The 19,269-nt window shown below is 38.3% G+C and overlaps 1 protein-coding gene across 3 annotated transcripts in view; it reads right to left on the bottom strand.

The window, feature by feature from the left end:
- mypn (myopalladin) overlaps positions 1-18,096 on the bottom strand; it is a 357,752-nt gene extending 339,656 nt beyond the window's left edge. For 2 of the 3 annotated variants that reach the window (XM_039735149.1, XM_039735165.1), the window contains exons 1-3: positions 17,926-18,096; positions 8,595-8,676; positions 4,605-5,528 (exon numbers count right to left, since the gene is read on the bottom strand). In XM_039735149.1, the coding sequence (XP_039591083.1) occupies positions 4,605-5,527 (923 nt within the window). In that variant the 5' untranslated portion in view covers position 5,528; positions 8,595-8,676; positions 17,926-18,096. The remainder of the gene's footprint in view (positions 1-4,604; positions 5,529-8,594; positions 8,677-17,925) is intronic. The other variant, XM_039735157.1, reaches the window with a different exon arrangement.
- Between the last annotated feature and the right edge of the window lie 1,173 nt (positions 18,097-19,269).

The raw sequence follows: 19,269 nt of genomic DNA, 5'->3' as shown, positions 1-19,269 counted from the left end.
GCAGGGAATAAAAGGCATTAAATGGAATAAAAGACTATAAACCAGAGTAAAATACTAAAACAATACTAAAAGAAAAGCCTGAACAAATGATATAATTTGAGATATGACTGACACACACACACAAATTATCCTGAGCATCTGGACAGAGCAGTGAACAGAAGGAAGGGGCAGAATCGTAAGACGCCTTCCTGAACAGATGAGTTTGAAGTTGTTTTACAGAGGAATAAATGATCTAATTAATTTAGGGAGGACATTCCAAAGTCTGGGTGCTATACAGCTGAAGGCCAATCATCCACAGAGTGCAGAATCAGAGGATCTTAGTGGGCCAACAGGAGCAGACTAACAGAGAAGGTCACTGATGCAGTCTGGTGCAAGACCATTTAAAGCTTGAAGGTTAATAACAATTTTATATTCAATTCTGTAAGACACAGGGCGCCAGTGGAGGCGAAGCAGGATGGGATGTTATTGCTACACAAGCGGTGTACTGTTTATACTTGCACACAAACTTTACATAAATCTGGAAGATTCCACCAGGTGGCAGTGCAAGATATTACTGTATCACAGTGACAAAACAACATTCGGCTTCACTGTGATTTGAATTGTCTGAAACCTCCATTAAATTCCCAGGAAAACTTACCACAATATCTCTGAAAAGGATGGATGTTTAATGATTATATCCATCAATCCAGGGATGCAGCCATTCCAGCAAGCATTGGCACGAGCCAGAAACAATCCCTGGACAGGGCATCAGCTCATCTCAAGGTGAATACAAGCACACACAAACACTATTGTCATTTTAACTTCACCAAATCTCCAAACAAGCAAACTCCAGGCAGGGAAAATATCAGGGACATGACTCCCTGTGAGGCAGCAGCGCCACCGTGCCACCCCCACATGTGTAATTGTTAACGGTAATAATTATTTAAATGAACTTAATGATTTTTCTGTAAAATGTAACATACATGCTTTAACACATTTCATCATGAAAGTGATATCAAGTATAAATGTAAGGATTCTAAATGAGCAGAAAACTGGAATATAATAAACTAGCAAAATACCTGCACTTCGCAGCGGTGAAGTACTGCCTTAAAATTTTTATTAAGAAGAAAATGAAACCTTTTTAAACTGAGGGAAAATATACCAATAATTAAGGATCTCTTTGTATACCACATTGTGAGTTACGGCCCTCTGGTTGTAATATGACCAAGCTGTGTGCTGAGCTAACCCTTGAGCCTGCAACGTACAGTTGGCCATGTGAACAGTAATCTTGTTTCAAATCTCACAGCTTGGATTGCTGCTGTCATAATCGGTTTGAGTTTCATGGTTTGTTTCAATTACGACAGTATTTGTAGGACTTGTGTTGAAGAGACATTCGGCATCTGTCAAGCGTTGTAAGCATACAACTGGTTTTATGGAAAACTTTGCATCCAGCTTTTGAGAGTTTAAACATTCATAAACATCAAAGTGTCCACTACTGAAATCGTCACTTGTCAATCTAAGATGTTTAAGAGGCATTGGCGGTTGTCGAAAGGTGTAAAATATTTGGCCATTTTGGTAGACTTGAAAGCGACAACCAAACAATTCAGCGGCAGCCCTCAACTCACATGCAGATGCATAGGTGAAGGGTTTAAGCATTTCACTCTTCTAGTGCTCCTGTGTAGTATAATTATCTCCTGTACCGTCATCAGTCCACACCTTGAACCTGTCACAGTCATTCAATACATAAGACACAATGTCTCTCCGGATATCAAGAGTGAACCTGATATGGCCGTGCAATATGTAACAAAGAGAATGGAAAAGGTAGGTGCCATTTCCGGGCATGGAAACCACTCGGTAAGTGACAGTTCTTTGATCGATGGTGATCACCTCGATAGACATGTTAATCGGGGATGCGGTTGGAATGATAAAGGAAATGGGTACCTGAACAATGTAAAGTAAGTCTAAAATACCTAAACAATAACTATAATCGCAATAAATGAACAATGAAACAGCGGAGAAGCCGTGGATTAAATAAAAAGGCAGCAGGGAGACGTGAATCCCATGGCGAAGCAAGGAAGGGAATGTAGAGACTGGAGCGACGGATGGCCTTATATAGGCAGGCAGCCAACAACGTGGGAGGCGTTGGGATGGGGGACCCAACGCCGCCTCACACGGTGACCAAGTTGCAGGCTATGGACGTATATATGTACGTAAGTATTATTCAGTTAGCGTTGGGAACCCACGTACCAAATTTCTTGAAGATGGGCCCATAAGTAACAAAGACTGTTGAAAAGTTCAATATGGCGACCAACAGTGGCATAATACCACCGAAATAAGTACCAAATTTCAGCCTTCTACCTACACAGAAAGTTGGAGAATTAGTGACGTTGGAAAGTTTAATATGGCGGCTGACAGTGGCATCATACCACTGAAATAAGTACGTACATTGGTTTTGATTAGTGCAGGGAAGCCACGTACCAAATTTAGTGAAGATGGGGCCATGAATAAGAAAGTTCAACATGGCGGAGGTTGTTGACCGTTATGACCGTTACGCGTACAATTTCTAAATGAAACCTGCTAAATTTTTGTAAGTAAGCTGTAAGGAATGAGCCTGCCAAATTTCAACCTTCTACCTACACGGGAAGTTGGAGAATTAGTGAAGTTGGAAAGTTCAATATGGCAGCCGACAGTGGCATCATACCACCGAAATAAGTACGTACATCGGTTTTGGTTAGCGCAGAGAAGCCACCTACCAAATTTCGTGAAGATGGGGTCAGCCTTCTACCTCCACGGGAAGTTGGAAAATTAGTGATGTTGGAAAGTTCAATATGGCGGCCGACAGTGGCGTCATACCATTGAAATAAGTTCGTACATCAGTTTCAGTTAGCGCAGGGAAGCCGCCTAACAAATTTCGTAAAGATGGGGCTATACTGTAAATAAGAAAGTTCAACATGGCGGACATTGTCGACCGTTATCGACCGTTATGACCGTTACGTGTAGATATTCGAAATAAAACCTGCTTAACTTTTGTAAGTAAGCTGTAAGGAATAAGCCTGCCAAACTTCAGCCTTCTACCTGCACGGGAAGTTGGAGTATTAGTGATGAGTGAGTGAGTGAGTCAGTGAGGGCTTTGTCTTTTATTAGTATAGATTAATGTGTTCTGTGTAGTAGTCGCTGCCACAGGAAGTCCCAGAAGCACATATCGATTAACAACTGGGTCGGTTTTAAGATGGCATTTATGACATTCTACTTTAATGATAAAATAAACTATTAGATTAAAGTCGAATTTTCCACTTTAGTTGCAAAATAGACTTTCTTCTTCACTATGTCCCTAATTTGTTTTTCTTCTGTGGCTCAAATATATTCTAATGTGATTCTATTATAATTGCAAAGGTGCAAAAAAAAAATAAAAAGCCGTCAAGGTATGTGAGGCCATTAAAATGTATTGCATCATTACAATGGGGAATATGTGATTGATGATTTGCTTTATTAAAGAAGATAATCATAATACGTATTATATAATTTGTATATACTTTTCAAACAGTCAATCCTATAAAACAAATAAACCTTGAGTGAGTTCTTGTGAGAATAATTAAGCTTGCTGCAGCATTGCACATGCTATCACAAAGTTCATAATGATTGGTTCTTTCATAAAAATGGCGGCATGTCTTCCTTAAAGTTGACACAACACTCTGTGCTTGATCCAACAGTTTTACACCTTTGATCACACATTATCATAGGACACGGGTCTCATACAAATTGCATAGTCACATTTCCCAGAATATTAGTTCTGGTTTTAGTCAACATATCCCTTCGTGAGAATATTTTACCAATATATTCGAGTGATTGGATTAAGACAATAAGAAAAGAAGCTGGTGAAGACATTAACAGATGAAGACAAAACTGAAAATATGAACCATGTGAAACTCAAAAACGCATTACAAAGATTCAAGATCCAAGGCTGAGGGGCAAATGAAACATTAAAACTGAAGCTAAAATGTGCCAACACAAGAAGAAAATGGTTGACTAAGTGACAGAAATAAAAACATGAACCAACAAAAAAAAGATGTTAGGGTATGAAAAAGATTCACAATCAAAGAATATGGTAAAGGTCAAAACAAGCAAAAAAAATATATATTCTTAAATATTATAACAATAAATAACAGCTGAATAATTGTATGGAAGCAGCAGCCATAGTCGGCAGTAAGGGGCCATGACAGTGATTAGTTCTGTGTAGACTAAATACATAATACAAGGTATCATAAAGCATATTCAGAGCTTCAAAATGTTTGAGGGCAGCAACACTACTATGAATTTACTATGTCACTTAAAGACCACTTATATTATGACTAGCAACCAATTTTCAAAAGATGCTTCAAAATCAAAATACAAAAGAACAATGAGAATCAACTGCAGTATGGCATGGAAGTTCAACATCTAAAGCACACATTTGTCATCCTACAGTACCATTCTATGTCAGAAAGAGTAACTGTGCTGTCATCTGGCAATTGCCTTCTATGGGGTAATAGCATTAAACTAGTAAATGTTTGATTTTTCCGTTGCCATTATGAGCAAATTGTTACAGCGAGAAAAGGCAAACACACAAAATGATGTTTAAGCCTTACCGTACTTCAGGGGTTGGGACTCCCGTAACAATGCAATCCAGCTGAACCTTACTACCTTCTGGTACCTCTCTGCTTTTTAGCTTTTGAATAAAACTGGGAGGAACTCCTAGTGGCTGCTCACTGTAATAAGTGTCCGACGCACTTTCCTCAGTGGATTCTTCCAAAGGCTCTATTTCAGTAACTTCTGCTGTGTTCTCATCTTCTTCCTCGGGCAGCATTTCAGGCTCATTTTCATCTAGTGTCACTTCTTCAATTAGTTGGCTTGCTATAGGGGCAGCAGGTCTCTCTCTTTCATCGATGGTGTATGAATAAGAGGAGCTTTCTGACTGAGCTTTACTTTGGTATCTACTCCTGTTAGCTTTACATGCCCGGGGCCTGATCCTTTTTGAACTGTTGGCTTTGAAAAGAGATGAAAGTTCTTCAATAAAATCAGCAGCCTTATTTAGAAATTCCTTTTTACACTGCGAGTCAGATCCATAGGGGCTGTTCCTGGTTGGCTTTCTTGGCTCCTGCAGAGGATCTCTGGAGCTTTTGTAAACATTCTCTTGTCGGAAACTGGAGTATGTTTGTTTCTCTATTATCACAGGAGTTGTCTGTTGGCTTCCTAAGTCAACCAATGGGGCCTTACCCTGTTCCTTTTCTCCTAATTTTATCTCCTTGGGGCACTGAGCAATAGCCTCCCGTGCGAGATTCACACTTTTATCTAGTTCCTCCTGACTTAAAAAGGCTGAGAGATCGGTGAAGTCATCCTGGGTCACCAGGTCTTCAGGATTTCCTGTTATACTTTCATAGAAGGAGTGCTGCAAATTGCTTTCTGATCGGCTCACTTCACTGTGCCTTTGATGGATTCTGGATTCTGCCAAATAACTCTCTCTCAAAAGCTGAGATATTGACGTGGATGCCTCTAAACTATCGTCTTGCATTCTGGAAGAAGAAAAAAAAATACAGGGACTTTAGCTTTTGCTACCATGTATTGTACATAATGACAATTCTGTAGCATTAGGGATCAGGTTCGGTGTATATGTCAAAAGTTAGACTTCCTTTAGCCGAAAACCAGAATAATTAATTCCTCTTAACAGCCACCACACATACAGTTAGGTGATAAAGTGTCCATCCATTTTATAATTATAGAATTTTTACTTATTTTGGACACTGAATATTATTATATTGTCATTCAAACCATTTTAGATTAAGGGAATCTCAAAAAAATCAAATAACACAAAGTTTCAATATTTTTCAAATTATTTCACAAATAAACACTTTCAGCATCCAATGTACCAGCATGTAAAAGGTGTCACGCCATTCTACAGCACAGGTAAAAGATTTTTTTTGGGCTGGCAGCATTGTTCTTAGGTGGTTTACTTCATATTTAGCAATGGTTTCTAGTAAGTGCAGAAATCTGAAGACTGTACTTACTTGTCCTTTCGGGAGCTAGACATGTTGACCCCATGGTTCAGTCCTGGGACCAATTATTTTTTTTACATGTATTGCCACAACAACATATAATTTACAAATCTAAAATCAAATGGTGAACTAGAAGTTTACTTTTTATCCTAATGACACTTTGCTATATGTATTGATTGAACCACATGATATTTCTCCATTTAAAAAACTAATAAATATAATCTATTGTGACAAAACAATGTATGACAGATGATTATTTGTCTTTAAATTCAAGAAAAAAAACACTTATAGTAGTAGCTGAACATTATGGTAATAAATACTGCTTGAACTTTAGCTTGGCTAAAATATCAGTGTTATCTTTGCTACTAATTTTAATCAGTAGTCTTCAAATTGTGTTTCAAAATTAAGGTGGTTTCATAATATGTACGACATTGAAAAGCTAGTGTAGTTTGTTCATTTATTACTAAACATATTTGACTGTTGTTTGCTCACTATTCTATAGTAAAATCAAATCACAGCACTACAGATCATAACCAGCAATAAGATGTATGACTGTACATCTCCTGTTCCCAATTCACTATGCTGACTTCAAGAAAATTTTAAGACTTGTTTTAAAATGGGGTGCTTGGCTGCAAATGCGAACTGGTTGGTCAAGTGCTTCATTCATGGCTAACAGCAGGTGGAGAACAGCATCTGTACCCAATCTGTGCTATAATGGGAGACTGCACAGTAAAATCCGGAGGGACATTTGTTTGAGACAAAAGAAAACAGTCCGAAGGATAGCCGGAGAGGTGAACGGTCAGGAGAATACCAGACGACAGCAGCAGGAATACGGGCGCAAGGAGAGTGTAACTGGGCTCTGTGAGTGGAACGAAGTGAACTGCGCTTAATGGGATGTCCCTGTTGAACAGTGTAGGAGCCGGGAAGTAGAACAAATCTCCCAGGGATCCAGGTAGCACCACATTGGTGTATGGGATGATGGAGGTCCAACTATGCATCTTCTGGAAGATGCAGGCAGAACGGGAGTCAGGGGAGTTGGTCATAGCTGTTGATGTCTTTGCCAGTTGAAAGACCTGCTAGGTAGGGTGAGCTGGGGAGATGATGAGTGAAGGACTTGCTGGGCTGGCTGAGGAAGAACCTGATGCTGCTATGGTTTTATCTGGATTTGCATGACTGTTTAATCTGGATTTAAAATTGGTTTTTTTTCTCCACAAGTTACACTGGATTTTTATGGATTATTTATTTATTGATGCACAGCACTTTTTGAAAATTGTTTGTTGTAAATAAAAGCACTGAAGCACTTACACTGTGTTTGTCCTCGTTTGCTCAGCTCATCTTGGTTTACAACTAGTGAATGTTCCAGGTCCAAGACCATGGAGACAATCCAGACCGTCACACTAGGATAAATAAAATTCCTGAAGTTGGAAGAACCTTTAGATAAAGGTTACCCAAACTCTATATTGATTTGTCTCTCAATATTATGAAATTCCTATCAGCCTCTACATTTCAAAAACTAATTTTTGCACAGCTTACTCTTGTTTGCACTGCTGCTCATATTGCTTTTTGATAATTCTAGGAATAATTGTGTTCATAAGAATTACTTATGAATGCTTTCCTTTTTTGTGAAGCACCCCCTGACTCACCAGTACAAGAAAACCTCTACATACAGTATTATAATATACTGTTTGACTGTTTGAGCTTAATGTCTAGCTATGCAAGATGCTGAACATTTAATGGTCCCCCCCACTTTTGGGCCTTTAGATCTGAAAAACAATACACTGTAGGTCATTTTTTAGAGCATTTTTTGTGCAGGAAATTATGCCCTTATGCCCATTTAGTCATTCTGGTGTGTTCAGACCATAGTGTATTTATTTATTTACTTATTTTTCATCTACCTGCTTATATATTTATTTTATTTAAATAAAAAGCCAAATTTCCCCTGGGGATAAATAAACATTTATCTATTTATCTACCTAAATTGAAGCAAATATTTTAATATTGTTAATATTTGACACAGCTATTCTTGTTTATTATGCACTATTAGCTCATGAAATTATATGTTTGCCGTGCTCCTTCCATTCTCAATCTCCATGGAGTGGATGAGCCATCATCAGTTATGGGTCCATTGGTAAATCTTCTTGTGTTCTGTAATTTGCTGCTGCATGCACGGCAGAGCGTCTATAGTAGCCCTGGATGTGTTGCATGTTGGTCAGATATGCAAATATGTATTTCACTGTATTTAATTGGACTGAATGACCTTGGATTATTGGAACTTTGGGCTAGAATTTTAATACTTTAGAAATCTGCATAGATCAGATTATAAAATTGCAGTGTGGAATATTGTATTATTTAGCATTATGTTATTTGTTTTTAATGCAATTTTCTGGTTTAATTAAACATTGGTTTATTTCTAATAATATATAACATATTGGACTATAAGTGGAAGTGTATAGTGTAAGAATAAATCAATTGAATGAATGGATGAACCAATGAAATGAATGAATGCATGAATGAACGAATGAATGAAAGAAAGAGTTGAACTGAATTCATTTCAAACATACTGAATGAAAGTAGTTGAAACCGTACCTTAACAAGCACCTGACCAAATCCTGATGTTACAGACAGAAAGAGAGTGAGAGTTTTATAGATGTTACGTGTTGAGTTCTATCTGGAGAAAGACAGACAGGTGAACATCACAGCAATATCAATCCTAACTAATTATATGAAAGATTTTTAGTCATATTTACATTGTTAACAATGAGTTCCCATTAATCATTAATGAGCTACTGTATAATATCTTGATGATCACATTGTGAGTACTGCTATGGCTTTTCAGGGGGCATTGGAGGTATAGGTACTGAAAGAGCAGTGAAACGTGAATGGGCTACAGTGATATGCTGTCAATTAATCAAAACCTCGTCAATAGGGACAACCTAGTGCAAAAGGTATTAATAGAAATGTAATGTGTTAAAATAGTTAAAGTCCCTCTATCACCACTAAAATTATAAAAATATTAACACCTTCCAGCAAAATGATTTTCCTTAAGATTTACAGGGGCTATTATTAGGAGACTTAGCTACTTAGTTTTAATCAGAAAGTTATAGGGCTTTAGACAGCATCTTAATTGCAAATGTCATTGCTTAATGTGTTACATTACCAACATCAGATAATATTCACATATTGCATTTCATGTTTAACAATGGCTCAAAATACTCTACATAAAGAGCACAATACAAGACAATTAACGAGAATCAATTTAAATGTTGTCCTCAGCAGGGAACACCATTGCAATATTCATTACATCAACTACCTAAAATATACAAATCTCCATTTTACAGTATATACCCCCTTTGAACATAAAGGACAACTTAAATCACTTTTATGAGGAGAACAATACTACTTACTTAATAACAATATGGTAGATAGTACTTCATATGACATTACTGCTGATATTTAACCAATTTTTAACTCATGTAGTGCAATTCAGGTTCAAGGCTTTTATTCAAATAAAATTAGATTAGATTAGATAAATTTCATTAATCCCATGGCAAAATATAGATGCATACAGCAGCAAAAATCATAAAAAACAAGGATACAGACTCAGAGGACAGCTAATAAAGCCAGTTAATCAATAAATAAATAGAAATAAACTTAACAAGTATATCTTGAGGGCGGCACGGTGGCGCAGTGGTAGCGCTGCTGCCTCGCAGTTAGGAGACCCGGGGTCGCTTCCCGGGTCCTCCCTGCGTGGAGTTTGCATGTTCTCCCCGTGTCTGCGTGGGTTTCCTCCGGGAGCTCCGGTTTCCTCCCACAATCCAAAGACATGCAGGTTAGGTGGATTGGCGATTCTAAATTGGCCCTAGTGTGTGCTTGGTGTGTGTCCTGCGGTGGGTTGGCACCCTGCCCAGGATTGGTTCCTGCCTTGTGCCCTGTGTTGGCTGGGATTGGCTCCAGCAGACCCCCGTGACCCTGTATTCGGATTCAGCGGGTTAGGAAATGGATGGATGGAAGTATATCTTGAGGAAGCATTGAATTGCCTGATCGCAGTGGACAGAAAAGATTCCCAGAGGCACTTCTATAGTATATTTACACAAGAAAGCATGAAATTTGCATTTTTAGTTTCATCCAATAACAGACAGAAATGAAATAAAACAAATAAATAGAGGCGAGACAGGTTAAAGCTTGTACACTTGCCCACAGTTTTTGAGACTTGTGGACTGTGTTTCTGATACAGATGTGAGCAACATTGCAGCAGTACAACAAACAGTCCTGTCACCTTTTCTCTTTATTCTGCACACCTCAGACTACAAATATAACAGCTGGTTATCTCACTTGCAGAAATTCTGCACTTATGGGGTGTATTGATAAGAGGAATAAGAGAGGAGTCAGGTGGAGAAGTTTGTGTCTTGATGCAAAGAGAATTGTCTGCACCTTAACATCAGCAAAACCACGAGACTGGTAATTGACTTTCATCACACCAAAGAGGCTCTGTGTTTGGTCAATATTCAAGGAGTGGGCTCCACATTAATGACAGGTTGGGCTTGTCTCAGAACACAGAGGAACTATATAAGAAATGGTAGAGCGAGCTCTATTTTCTTTGGAGACTGTGTCCCTTTACTGTGGGTAGTAACGTCCTTCACATCTTCTACAACTTTATGATGGCCAGTGTGATTTTCTACCCTATGGGGTGCTGAGCTGATAACACCACTCCAAGAGTGGCCCATTGTATCTACAAGTTAATTAAAAGGGCAAGCTCAGTTATGGGACACACTCTGGACCCCCTGGAGGTGGTGGAGGAGGAGGAGAGAATTAAAACAAAACTGAGTGCCCTCGATGAACAATGCTGCACATCCTCTCTCTCACACACTAACACCAAGAACTTTCAGCCAACGAATCATTCAACAGAATTTTATCAAGAGACACTATGGGGGCTTCTATATACCTGGGACTGGGACTGCCAAGTCAGAAGTTTTCTTTCTTTTTCCTATGCGCCCTTCACCACCATAACCTATCATCTAATTTGGAGGAACGAAAAGTTTAGAATAATCAAAACTTTTGATCTCTGGCTTTCGACAAATCTCGATGTTTTAAGGTTCCCTGATATCGAAAATATCTATATCTCGATGATGGGTGTGTGTCTGGCTGTGTGTGTGTCTGTGTGTCACAGTTTCTTAAGGATAGTCTAGAGCTAACACGGCTGGATGGAAAAATAACAAACTTAGAACTTAAGCCTGTTATGAGATGATGATATACTGATTAGTTTTTGAGCCAAATCATGCAAGAAAAAGAGGCACTCTAGGGGAAGCCTCAAACACTGTAATTCCACAATTAATTATGAATTCTTCTTGTCAATTGCTATTGTAATGACCTAATTTATGATCAGAAAGATCAGCATCAGAGTGGTAAATAATTACTGAAATGTTATAGAATAGTTTGGGTAACTTGGTTCCTAGGGTACAAAACCTACTGAAACTCACGTCAGAAGTTTTAAATTTATCTCCCTTTTTAGTCATTCTGGAGTATGTTCAGACCATAGTGTGTGTATATATATTTTTTATCTACTGTATATATTTTATGTGCTTCTTCATTACATCTTGCCTGAAGAAGGGGCCTGTTGCCTCAAAAGCTTGCATATTGTAATCTTTTTAGTTAGCCAATAAAAGGTGCCATTTTGCTTGGCTTTTCTCTACATTCATTTTTATAAAAAAGAGACAGATTTGGACAATTAAAGCAACAGGAATTTGTGACATTTGAAATTTAAATGAGTTTGACTCATCCATTACACTTTAATAGTTTTTTTTTTTTTACCAGCTAATGATCCTTAAATCCAACTATAAATCTTACAATAGCAGCCGTTACAAACTTAACAGAATGATTCTCTGACAGATCAGATTTTAAAAGTACAAAAGCAATCTTAAACAATTTGTTGAAATGATAATTAAAATTATTGGAATTCATAAATTCCACAATACATACAGTATATATTGTATAAATTTGTAATTGTAGTATTGATTTTAAGCAGCATTTTCCAGTTACAGCTGAGTAAAGGTCAGAGAATAAAATTAGAATGTGCACTTGGTAAAGATAAATCTTGATGATATCATTCTTTATAATCTCTATGCTGAAATTCTCCAGTTATAATAAACCCCAACAACAAAACACTGGGATAATCCCCTTGTCCATTGCTCATTACATTCAAGTCTAGCATTGTTTGTTGCTATTCATGAATGCCAATCCTATTTTATTGAAATGATAACTGTTGTCACGCATGCTTGTCAGAAGACCACCTTCCTTCCTTTATCTGAGGTAAGCAATATTACACCAGGGTGAGAGTGGGTGCTGTTGCTAAACAATGTCATCTCTTCTTACACCTGTAGTGGCAAAAAAGTGCCCAGCATGGGCAACTGACTCCCGCACCCCTATTAAAGCCCAGGTGCACCCAAACTGCAAAGAGGGCACAGCTCCCAGACAAGACACAACTACCAATCTGACAGATTCTTAAAGCTGAGAAGGTTGTCTTTTATTTCTGTTGTATACAAGTATTCTATGTTTGTACCATTGAACACCTGTTTTCTTTAATAATAACTAGTTTAGGATTAAAAGAGTTGACCTGGCTGGCACCCTGACACTTTCTTGAAGTCCTCATGTGTCCTTTGTCACACATGCACATCTATGGATACCACCCCGGGCTGAGGGGGGACCCTGCTGCTAACTGTCTTGTCATTTTCTTCCTCCACAGTCTCGAAAAATCGCACCATGAGGGCAACTGATCCTGCCTCTTCAAAATGAAGGCCACCTGGGAGTAGGCGTCATTTATTGCAAAGATGATGTGACCAAAGGAGCTCCAAGTAAGGTAATTAGAAGCCACTGTATTATGTGGTGATTGACGTTTCTGTCATTTTTCTTACACCATTAAGCGTAAGGGGAGGACCATGTTGGCACCCCAAAATATTCCCACGTTGTCAACCTTCCTTCACTCAGGTGATCACCTCTTTCACCAGTCCACCCTGGGCAACTACTTGATTGATTTAACATTATTTTAAATGTGTTGTTACTATTATTATTTACAGCATATATTTTATAGTGTAAAAGAGCACAATATTGTCCACTTTAGTAATTGACTTACTTTTAATTAAAAGGCCGATGGAGGGGATTATTTTTTGCCATGGTATCGAATAGGTATTGAGTATTGTGAAATTTCATGAGGTTTGGTATCAAACACATAGATTCTGGTATTGTGACATCATAAACAGCACAATACAAGTCAGCCCTATGTTTATCTGAGAAACTTTCTCTCATGGTTACACCATGGCAAAACATTTTATAGAGACAGCATAATATATGTCAACCATTTGTTATAATAAATGTCAGCTAAATTCAGACTATTGCTGTAGTATTTATTACCATCCCCTCATTTCTGGATACTATATTTTCCCTACAGAGTCACATGCACTTTCTTTCATGCAGAATTTATTCATAGTTCCTAATCAGACTAATATGTATGTATTCTGAATGTGAAAAGGAACCAATGTACAAAGAGAAAATACATTCAGACACTGGAGGAACGTACAAAATTTACATAGATGGGGACCAGGCCAGTTCTGCAGCAACACTAACACTGGACAGATGTTTCATTCCTATGACATTAACACCATAAACAAGTTCATCTTTATCCAACATAGTGCTTTTGATGCCAAGTTTCATTTCTGAAATGCTTAGTACATGGTATATTTCTATTAGCATTTAACCTGTACAGTGTTTCTATGCAGATTAAGGTCTAAAAACCCTTATCAAGACCACAGTACAGCTTGATTAACCTTTATTCATCATATACAGTACCTCTCAATGATAAACATGATGTTCTGTAAAAGTGCAAAATAAGGCAAGCTGTGTTTTTCCTGTATAGGGCTTTACATTATGAAAGCTATCTCAAACATTTGCATTAACAGTACCATCCATCCATCTTCTAACCCATCCATCCACTTCACAGTTGGGTGTATACTGCACCAGGATACACCCTTGACAGAGCATCAGTTTATTACACAGTGCAAACACACACAAACACACTCACTTCTACAGGGTCAATTTTAGAGTTACCAAAGAACAAAGCAATCATGTCTTTGGAAGAAAATCTACAGTGCCCAAAAGGATAACCCTCACAGGTACAGTTGGGGAAGACTTCACAGAGAAATGTTCAGGCCAGGATATGGGCACATAGAAGCAACACTGACCATTAGGCTGTCTTTCTGCCCTTTGAAGTATTATTTAAAACAATCAATAATTAAAATACAGTGACCATTTTTCTAAATTAAAATCATGTATTTTTGAAAAAAATATGTAATCATCTTTAAAGACAGCAAATAAACTGTTATGTGGATTCAGCCCTTCAGTCTTTGAAGGAGGACATACCTTGTGCCACATGTCTAAATAGTAAGCTGCAAGTATAGGTGTGATGGTTTTAGGAATATGTTCTTGGCATAGATAGATAGATAGATAGATAGATAGATAGATAGATAGATAGATAGATAGATAGATAGATAGATAGATATTAGTTATTTGTCCACAGGGGGAAATTGGCTTTTTACAGAAGCTCTTTAAATAAATAAATACATTGATCTTTATGTTCCTTGCTTTACACCCCAATAAAAGCAAATTATCGCCAATATACTAATAACCCAATATTACTTCACTCACTCAGAATATTGAACCACTGTAGGAAACATTTTAAGATAGAGAATCTTTTATCGGTAGCACCTCTGCACAAGAACCATCTTTTTCAACCCTCGCAAACATACAGTGCATCCGGAAAGTATTCACAGCGCATCACTTTTTCCACATTTGTTATGTTACAGCCTTATTCCAAAATGGATTAAATTAGTTTTTTTTCCTCAGAATTCTACACACAACACCCCATAATGACAACGTGAAAAAAGTTTACTTGAGATGTTTGCAAATTTATTAAAAATAAAAAAATTGAGAAAGCACATGTGCATAAGTATTCACAGCCTTTGCCATGAAGCTCAAAATTGAGCTCAGGTGTATCCTGTTTCCCCTGATCATCCGTGAGATGTTTCTGCAGCTTACTTGGAGTCCACCTGTGGTAAATTCACTTGATTGGACATGATTTGGAAAGGCGCACACCTGTCTATAGAAGGTCACACAGTTGACAGTTCATGTCAGAGCACAAACCAAGCATGAAGTCAAAGGAATTGTCTGTAGACCTCCGACACAGGATTGTCTCGAGGCACAAATCTAGGGAAGGTTACAGAAAAATTTCTGCTGCTTTGAAGGTCCCAATGAGCACAGTGGCCTCCATCATTCGTAAGTGGAAGAAGTTCGAAACCACCAGGATTCTTCCTAGAGCTGGCCAGCCATCTAAACTGAGCGATCGGGGGAGAAGGGCCTTAGTTAGGGAGGTGACCAAGAAACCGATGATCACTCTGTCAGAGCTCCAGAGGTCCTCTGTGGAGAGAGAAGAACCTTCCAGAAGGACAACCATCTCTGTAGCAATCCACCAATCAGGCCTGTATGGTAGAGTGGCCAGACGGAAACCACTCCTTAGTAAAAGGCACATGGCAGCCCGCCTGGAGTTTGCCAAAAGGCACCTGAAGGACTCTCGGACCATGAGAAACACAATTCTCTGGTCTGATGAGACAAAGATTGAACTCTTTGGTGTGAATGCCAGGCGTCACGTTTGGAGGAAACCAGGCACCACTCATCATCAGGCCAATACCATCCCTACAGTGAAGCATGGTGGTGGCAGCATCATGCTGTGGGGATGTTTTTCAGCGGCAGGAACTGGGAGACTAGTCAGGATAAAGGGAAAGATAACTGCAGCAATGTACAGAGACATCCTGGATGAAAACCTGCTCCAGAGCGCTATTGACCTCAGACTGGGGCGACGGTTCATCTGTCAGCAGGACAACAACCCTAAGCACACAGCCAAGATATCAAAGGAGTGGCTTCAGGACAACTCTGTGAATGTCCTTGAGTGGCCCAGCCAGAGCCCAGACTTGAATTCGATTGAACATCTCTGGAGAGATCTTAAAATGGCTGTGCACCGACGCTTCCCATCCAACCTGATGGAGCTTGAGAGGTGCTGCAAAGAGGAATGGGCGAAACTGGCCAAGGATAGGTGTGCCAAGCTTGTGGCATCATATTCAAAAAGACTTGAGGCTGTAATTGCTGCCAAAGGTGCATCGACAAAGTGTTGAGCAAAGGCTGTGAATACTTATGTACATGTGATTTCTTAGTTTTTTTTATTTTTAATAAATTTGCAAAAACCTCAAGTAAACTTTTTTCACGTTGTCATTATGGGGTGTTGTGTGTAGAATTCTGAGGAAAAAAAATTTATTTAATCCAATTCCAGTGAGACACTGCTGGTTTAAATTATTCTGCTGAAATATTTGTTGTCTGAAAGTCCTCAATGTTAGTGTGCGACAGAGAGGACGTGCCGCATTGTTCATAACGGCACTCAGTTTTGCTTTATTTCTTTCTGTTGCCTCGACCTCCAGAGGGTCCAGAGTGCATCCCATCACTGAGCCTGCCCTCTTAATTAGCTTGTTAATTCTCTTGAAGTGATGTTACCAGCCCTGCACACCACAGTGTAGAAAATAGCATTGGCCTTCACTACTATCTCAGTGAACTTTACAAAGATTGACCTAAAAATGTTAATCCAAGAATGTCTTTTGCATCATTTTAATGATAATACCACATCAAAATATGTGATATTATAAGTGTATGCCAAAAATATTTATCCTATATACTACCTCTCATGGTAAATGTAATTTTAAAACATTTCTTATGTAGAGTGCACTGTACATTTATATAGTGCCTTTCATAATGAACAACATCACATTCATGGTAAAAGCACATTATACAAACAATACAGCCTGATAAACAGTTATGTTACATATTATATTTTATGGTAAACACATTCAAAGCTATTTATGTGAAGCAATAGATTTCAATATACAAAAGGTTAATGTTATATAGTGTCTTATAAAGTGATTACTGTTTTTGAGTACTGCACAGTGTAAGTTTATCACATATCTATATATTTTTGACCTGCTTATCCATTTCAAGGTTGTGAAGAACCAGTTCCTATCCTGAAGGCAATGTACTCAGTGCTATCATATTCATCTGTTCAATTGTGTTTGTTTTGCATTTTTTCTTTTAAAATCCATAAATTAATTTGCTTAAGACCATATCTGAAAGCCAGAATGGCATATTGCAAACATGTGTCACTGACACTCAGCTCCGAGGTTAGGAAAGCCGGTATCAACCTTTCAAGATCCCACCCTTTTGCAGCTGCTGTGCGCATTAATCCTAAACACACAGGCTAAGCCCCCTGCCCCCCACCACCCAACTGCCACAGGCCCCAAAGCCCACACTCCCCTCTCCAAACTTCAGTCTAATTTTAGAGCAGAGTGTCACATTACATGACAAATTTGAAAAGTAAGATATTATCCACATGTCTTACACAGGCACAACCATTCTCTCGTTTATCCAGGTCATGTAAAGATGAACAGTAGTGGCATTTTCCTGGGCCTCGTGGACATAATTAATACAAAGCAGCTACAGTCTTGTCGCAGGTCAAGTGTCTGGAAGAGACACCTTGCAGGGCATTTGGTGGGCACTGCTTCAGCCAGCAGGCGGAAATACAGCTGCTTCCATCCTCATTCCCTGCTATGCTCTAAATAAACAGTGCACAAATGTTTTTGTTCACAGTGACGGCTGAGTTAACTGGAATAAATACATATTGGAATGTCTGCTTCTTAAAAAAGCATGATTACAAAAGATAAAGGTGATGAAATGAGGAAGATAAATAAATAAAGTAAAAGACAGGCTATACCAAAATATGCCGGCTAAGCACACACTCTACAAACAGCCAAAAGGCAACAAGATAGGACATTACCTTCTGCTTATTAACCCAAAATTTGCTGTGCAGATCTTACAATCCTCCAATTAGGCTGGCAGTTTTGAAAATGAGGAGAGTCCCCACAGGCTCTGGGAAGCAGCAGGAAGCAAGCTGCCGGCAGGACGGTACAGAACGGTGGCAGAAAGAGACCGGGGGCAAACCTGTCACCAGTCAGAGCAGTAGCATTTGTCAGCTCACAGGATCCCAGGTTTATTTTTGGGTGGTATGAACCATGTGTTCAGGAAGCATTCCACCTGATTGGGTGGAAGAGGTTTCAGCCAAAATATTCTTTTACCAGAAGAGCACCTAGGCTAGTCTGTCAAACCCCTCCTAAACAAGCACCTATAGGGTTTCTCCAAAGAAGTATGCAGAGGAATCCTTTCCTGATTCATACAGTGGAAGGGGAATTGAGAAAGGGCTGGTAAGAAGGAAGTCCTGCTTGTGATCAGCCTTTGTATTTGCAGGTAAAATTATTTGTATTGTCTGTTTAGGAAGGGTTGGACCAAATTATTTCTCACAACATAATATACTCAAGTTTATTTAATCCAATTCAGGGTTGTTTGGGGCTGCAGCCTTTTTTGGCAGCATTGAGCATAATATAGGAACCAACTCTGGATGGAAAGCCAGTCCACAGGAGAATCAACTCACATTGAGATTCACAATAAGACATGGCCAATCTGGGATTATCAATCAACCTGACTTGAACTCTCTGGGATGTCAGAGGAAAATAAAAGTACCAAAGTAAACATTCATTGGGCCATGGATGACATCCAGCATTCACTCAGACAAATAGTAGAGCAGAGATTTTAACCTATGATGGAGGATTTGTGAGGCAGGAGCGGTTTTAATTACTGCTAGCATTATTTTATTAAATACAAAAATATTTAATAAAAAAATATGTATTTGTTCTTAGCATAATTTTTTTTTTTTTTTGTAAAAACTTGATTGCTATGTATTGATTGTAATAAAATTAATAAATAAAAATTAAAAAAATAAATAAATACAAAAATAAATGATGGTAAAGCGCTATACAAATGTAATGAACTATTATTATTATTATTATTATTATTATTATTATTATTATTATTATTAAAGGTGAATTAACTTATACAAGAAAGTTGTTATTCAAATCTTCTGTTTCTGCAGAAGGACCCAACTAGCTCCATGTCTAAATTGTAAACTGAAATTTTGATGCTGTGGTTTGGATAAAGCATCTTGGGTAAGGGAAATGTACTATATAAATAAAATTCATTATTATTATTATTATTATTATTGCATTTTCTTGGAATCTTCTTGGCACATGTTAAATCTCCAGATGCATGTTGGACAATGTCTGAATGC

This window comes from Polypterus senegalus, chromosome 1 (genome assembly GCF_016835505.1).
Source record: "Polypterus senegalus isolate Bchr_013 chromosome 1, ASM1683550v1, whole genome shotgun sequence".
Taxonomy (NCBI): domain Eukaryota; kingdom Metazoa; phylum Chordata; class Cladistia; order Polypteriformes; family Polypteridae; genus Polypterus; species Polypterus senegalus.
This window is presented reverse-complemented; position numbering and strand designations above follow the sequence as displayed.